Genomic DNA, 6,000 nt, shown 5'->3' with positions numbered 1-6,000 from the left:
CTACACTGCTGTTTGTGTACCCAGCCTGGAATGCAAGACTTGGCTGAGTCTCTGCAACAACTTGTGGTGCTGAGGAAACTCGTGCAGGACTTGATGGATGATGACGTTAATGCCGTGTAGTCGGGTTTCTACCTTCTGTCGTTCAATCCGCATCATCAGCTCACTGCGGCACAGTGGGTGGTATTTCCCTTCCTTCACAGTCTGCATGTGCTTCACACGTCCCTGATTGGCCACAATGTCTGAAAGGTTCTTAGAAGAGCAATATTTAATATAATTTTAGATACAAGAGGCTGTAGGGCAATAAAGAACATTTACCTCCAAAGGGTCTTGGGGTAGAAGAAATGGTTTGGGAGAGTTAGAGTAAGGCAGGAGATGTGGTTGTGGAAACACGGAACATACCTGGATAGATATGGTTATGGGCCAGTAGAGGAATGTATAAACCAGCTCCCAAAACAATATGGAATGTACACTGCAGAGAAACCCAATCCTGCCTACCTGTAGTTTTTTTTCCTGCAGCTGATCAATTTTCATTTCCAACTCATCATTTTCAACATTCAAGCTGGAAATCTGTTTCTGCCTCTCCAGAATAGCATTGCTGAGGTTTTTCTGAGTACTATCAAGCTGAGTTATGATGCTGTTGCACTCCTCGGCATTCTAAGGGAGGGTCAAAAGATACACTCTGTATCTCAGTACCAGCTAAGTTGAACAATGGTGCACATCTTTATCTTTGGTGCCATACAGAAAAATATCAATATGAAGTGGCCCATTCTTAATCTCTGCCTTTTTTACGTATATAAGCAATGAAGATGTAAGTGCTCCTATAGCAAGTAATGGAAGTGTATTGCACCAAACTCAGCTTGGGACCTTCAATAGGTTCAGTACAGTACACTTCTGCTATGTTGCTGTTCTATGCCATCAATTCACTGTATTTTAACTCACATTTTGAGGAGATTATCTAAATAGCAAGGGAGAAAAGGTTCAAATCATCCTTCCAAAGATGTACTCTTTGTGCTTGGCGCTAACCTGTGTTTTCAGATCATACTTACTGAGGTCTTAGAAGGCTCCTCTCTATATTAGGCTATATTTCAGGTGAGAGTGGTGTCGTGATTAGTGTCAGACTGGGATCTGGGAGATCCCAGTTTGAATCCCTACTCTGCCAGGGAATCTTGCTGTGTGACCGTGTGCCAATTACTCTCTGCCAGTTTAACTTAGTCCACAGGGTTGTTGTGAGGGTAAAATGTAGGAGGGAGGGAACCATGTACACCACTCTGAGCTCCTTGAAGGAAGGGTGAGATAAAAATGTGACAGATAAACTAAGGGTTGGGTCCCACAATCTATCAGTGGAAAGTGCTGACAGATGTATATATTTCCCCTGTTCCTCTCCTCCCAGTAGTCTTTTGGCCCCAAGAAAGTTGATTCCAGGAGTCATGGGACCTGCATGGATTAATATCACATAGCACAGGAGGCTGCAGTGAAGAAGGGGTGAAATCCCTCTTTCTGCCTCTTCAATTAACGTAACTTCAGATCATGGGATCTAGCCCAGACCCATCTTTTGTGCTGATGGCAATGAAGGAGAACTAGGAGTTCAGCAGCCCCTCGTATTACAGTCAGAACAGCACAAGCTGCACCATCAGAGAAATGGCAGCCCGTGGCAGCAGCCTTTAAGAAGTATGTTCTGAGATGTTTACGGGATATCGGAAGATGGTTAGTACTTCCTTGATGAGGCACTGACTTTCACATTGGGAAGCCTGGAAGTGGTGCACTGTGCAGAATTCTGGTTCACTTGAAAACTGAACCAGTTCTTCATGCTATTTCAGGGACAATGTGTAAAAATGGGCAAGCCAGACCTGGACTTTAATTACCAGATCTGACATGTGCTGTGTGCAAATTCCTTGATGGGCCATCGAACAAGTTCAGTGTTAAAAAAAATCCCCTTCTTAGCTCTATTGCCCTATTAAATGTATTTTATACAAGCATACCTTCTGGGTCTCTTTGATTTTTTTCTTCAGCTCCTGCTTCTTATAATGGAAGTCACCTTTTGTGAGCACTTTTTTATTCATTTTGTTCTGGTCTTCACCACGAATCATGATGGTCTCTCGGCGGGCAACAGCTGCCTCCATATCTCGCATCATCCTCTCCTGTTGCCTTTTCAGCTGGTTGTACCTTACCTACAATACACAGAGGCTGAATACACATAGAAGACAGGTGATGCACTTTTGTATGTTACATTTTAGCTATAAGCAGGCTGGTGCATTAGCTTGGGTTCAGCATGACTCTGCGGTTCTGAGAATGTGAGTTCTGTTATGAAGTTATTCCTGCTTGGGTGGGGGGCGTTACATAATACGGTACATGATTGAAAACAGTCTCTCTGACTGTTTCAAAGCAACACATTAGCCACTAAACCACAAGACTATGTGGTCAGTCTCTTCAGTGGTTGTTCAGCACAGGCGCCAGAGAGTCAGAAGTTCATTGGTGAAAACCTTGAATTCCAGCCAATGATCACTCAGTATTGCCCAAAGTTAAATTAAACTTAAATAAAGCTAATAATTTTATTTAAAATCACTAACTATTCTTGAACAAATTCAATAAAGAAGAATCACATTATAAAGAAAACACTAGAATTCTGTCAAGGGAATGAGCTGTCTTCAGGTAAAAGGCCATCGTTCACTGCTCAGTGAACAACAGGTGTCAGCAATTAATGAGAAGGAGCCCTCCCCAACACAGGCTGTTACAAGCCCCAGGTCACTTCCAACAGCCTGCTAATTAGTTCACTGGTTTCACCTGGACTGGGGGTGTTTCGGTCTCTTGGAACAGTGTTCCGATTGGTTGTGGAAGATCAGTGACCTAAATTTCATATAAATGTAGACTATTCTATTAGGCCTTATCCCATACCTTCATCTGCTATGTTGGCTTTGTGTGTTAAATTGTCATTACATCTATTCTGGATTATGCTGCTTGCTTTTGAATTGAACTTGCCAAAATATCAAGAAGTTAACATCTGCACTGTAAGAACCTTTCAGTAAGTGCATTTAGGAAGTCAGCTTTATTGGTTTAATGTGCTTGAACCTGCACTGGAATTATATTGTTTTTAAATCTTATTTATTTATTTACAATAAAGCCTTTTCAGCTTTATGGTGTCCTGTGGCTGAGAGTTCACTGGTCCAAACCCAGGGTAATCTTGGTTACGTTATTATATCATGTTCCAGGGTATCAGGTTCAGGACAGGGGAACAATTCTCTCAGGCCTTGACACATGTGTAAATGAGATTACAAATTAAAAGCATACATGTCATTTATTTTCCTACCTAGCCTGAATTTAAAGATAAAATACAATTTCTTAAATTCTTATCAAGAGCTTTTCAGAAAAGATAGGATAGTCTTACCACAACCCTAATTTGAGAGAGCTGAGGTTTTACGGTGTTGCTATCTTATACTGACACAATTCCATGAGCCTAATTCATTAGACAAAACGATGTTAAACACCTCTGAGTATCCCAAAAAAATAATTGCTGCCACCTTTGTTCCATTTATTCTGAGATTTATTCTGGGCATAAAGCCATTGATTCATAACTTATTCTTCTTGAGATTGACAAGTGTTAAATTAGCGAGAACAGTGAAAACATGCATGTTTGCAGACCTCCAGAACAACCGTGTCAGGCCAACCATGTCAAAAAATCCTAAACAATGATTTAAAGGTAAAATCCACAACAGCGAAGCTAGCCTGGCCTCCCAGATAAGCATGCCAAAAAGAGAGTTTAGACACCTAGAATAGAATAGCCTTGGAGAGGAGCAAAAACAAAACCCATAATTATATGACCTTGTGTAGATTAAGAACTGCCTAACTCATATCAATAGATACTATTTGTTGAGGCCCAAGTGCAGACAGCATTTAAGGATGGCAAGAATGTCCAGCTTAAAATTAAACGACAGTGTTCTACTCCATAAAGAAATACTTCAGCAATGCAAAAAAGTCTTGAAAGAATTTTTTGATATTAATAATACTCCAGATGTATCAAGTGTCATAATTTGGGATACAAGTAAAGCCTTCATGAGGGGTAAACTGATTGCCATAAATGCTAAGATGAGAAAGCAAAGAATGGAAAAGAAGAAGAATCTTGTGGACATGTTGAAGAACTTGGAAGACCAGCATATCAAAAATCCGAAGAAGAATATATTAAAGGAAATCAAAAGAGTGAAAAATGATTTGGACTTTCTAGAGATGGAAGAGATGCAGAATAAAATCAAATTTGCTAAGCAAAATTATTTTGAACATGCCAACAAACCTGGGAAATTCCTTGTGTACTGTCTAAGGAAAGAATCTGAAAAAAGAACTATGGTTGGTGTGAAGAGCGCCAGAAGAATAAGTTACCAAGAAAAAGATATTCAGCAAGAGTTTCAAACATACTTTGAGGAATTATACCAACAAAAAACAATTGAGACAGAAGGAGTATAGAAGTACATAAAAGAAGCACAAATACCATTGTCGAGGAGGTCCGGCCTGCTCTCCAGCAAACCGGTTCCTCTTTGGGTCAAATGTTGCCAGATGTTTTCCTAAGAAAACCCAAACTTCCCACTGGGCTTCAGGATTCCCCCTAAAGCACAATGTAGGTAGATTCTGCCACCAGCTCTTAGTTCCAAAAGGTTAGCTTTCCCAGGGAAGAGCTAAGAGCAACTCTTCCCCCAGCTAGTTTCCAAAAGACCAAAAAGACAGCGCCAGCCCTGCAGAGTAGAGACTCAGTCAGGGAGAGTAGCTGTCAGCAAAAGTTACAAAAGGTAGGTGGTTTCCACACACACGCACACAGCATTCAGGCACTTGGATTTTGCCTTGAGACCAAAAAGGGTTTCCACAGACTTTAAAATAAAGTCAAAGATTTTTATTCTAAAGAAACGTGCTCATTGCAGAGAGTAAAATATTCGTGAGAGCAAAATAGCATGAAAATAAGAAAGTCTAACAATTGTTAACTACACAGTAATTCCTAAGCAACTCCAGTGGACATTTTTGCTAGAGGTCCTAGAACAGATCAGTCTAGGAGGTAGATATATGAGCTGGATCAAGAGTATATACAAGGTACAAAGTGCAAAATTATTAGATGGGATATTAACAAATGGATTCAAAATCAACAAAGGAACGAGACAAGGATGCCCGCTCTCTCTTTTATTGTTCAACATTGCGTTGGAAGTTTTGACAGTTAGGAAAGACCCAAAAATTACTGGACTGGTGACAGAAGGAGAAGAATTCAAATTGAGATGTTATGCAGATGATGTTGTTATGATAATTAAAGATCCACAACATTCGATCAACCATTTGATTGACCAAATAGAAAAATATGGCAATTTCTCCGGTTATAATCAAAAAGTCTAAAACTAAAACTATGGTGATAAATATGACAAAAGAGGAAAAGGATGAAATCAAATGCATATCCAGCTGCGAGGTTACTGAAGACCCGATAAAATATCTGGGGATAAAATTAACAGCTTCAAATTAAACAGTATTCAGAAACAACCACATATCAATATGGCAGAAAATCAAGAGCGATCTAGAAAGATGGACTAAACTAAAAATCTCCTGGCTGGGAAGAACTGCGGCCATCAAGATGAACATCTTGCCAAGAATGAACTTTTTATTTCAAATGATCCCATTTGTTGTAGAAGAGAAAACATTGGAGAAATGGCAAAGCCAAATTAACAAATTTATTTGGAATGGGAAGAAGCCAAGGATCAGATTCAAAATTCTTCAGGACGATAAAAGCAGAGGTGGACTTACACTTCCGAATTTGAGACTGTACTATCAGGCCGCAGGCCTAACTTGGATTACAGACTGGATAAAAAACCCTGAGAAAGACCTTTTGAAGTTGGAAAGAGACGGAATGAGTGCAGGATTTCACTTTCACTTATGGAAAGAAAAAAAATACCAAAACTCTGAGTGTAAACATATAATTAGGGATAACCTATTCAAACTTTGGTTCAGAGTAAGAAGAAGACTAAGCCCTCTGCCTTGTCT

General features: G+C 39.9%; 1 protein-coding gene across 1 annotated transcript in view; it reads right to left on the bottom strand.

Annotated features, from left to right (window-relative positions):
* The window catches only part of CCDC40 (coiled-coil domain containing 40), a 54,255-nt gene continuing 48,255 nt past the window's right edge, over positions 1-6,000 (bottom strand). Inside the window, exons 19-21 of the mRNA XM_056848636.1 lie at positions 1,980-2,168; positions 496-654; positions 1-249 (exon numbers count right to left, since the gene is read on the bottom strand). Coding sequence (XP_056704614.1) covers positions 1-249; positions 496-654; positions 1,980-2,168 — 597 coding nt within the window. The remainder of the gene's footprint in view (positions 250-495; positions 655-1,979; positions 2,169-6,000) is intronic.

Source organism: Euleptes europaea, chromosome 1, assembly GCF_029931775.1.
Source record: "Euleptes europaea isolate rEulEur1 chromosome 1, rEulEur1.hap1, whole genome shotgun sequence".
Lineage (NCBI taxonomy): Eukaryota > Metazoa > Chordata > Lepidosauria > Squamata > Sphaerodactylidae > Euleptes > Euleptes europaea.
This window is presented reverse-complemented; position numbering and strand designations above follow the sequence as displayed.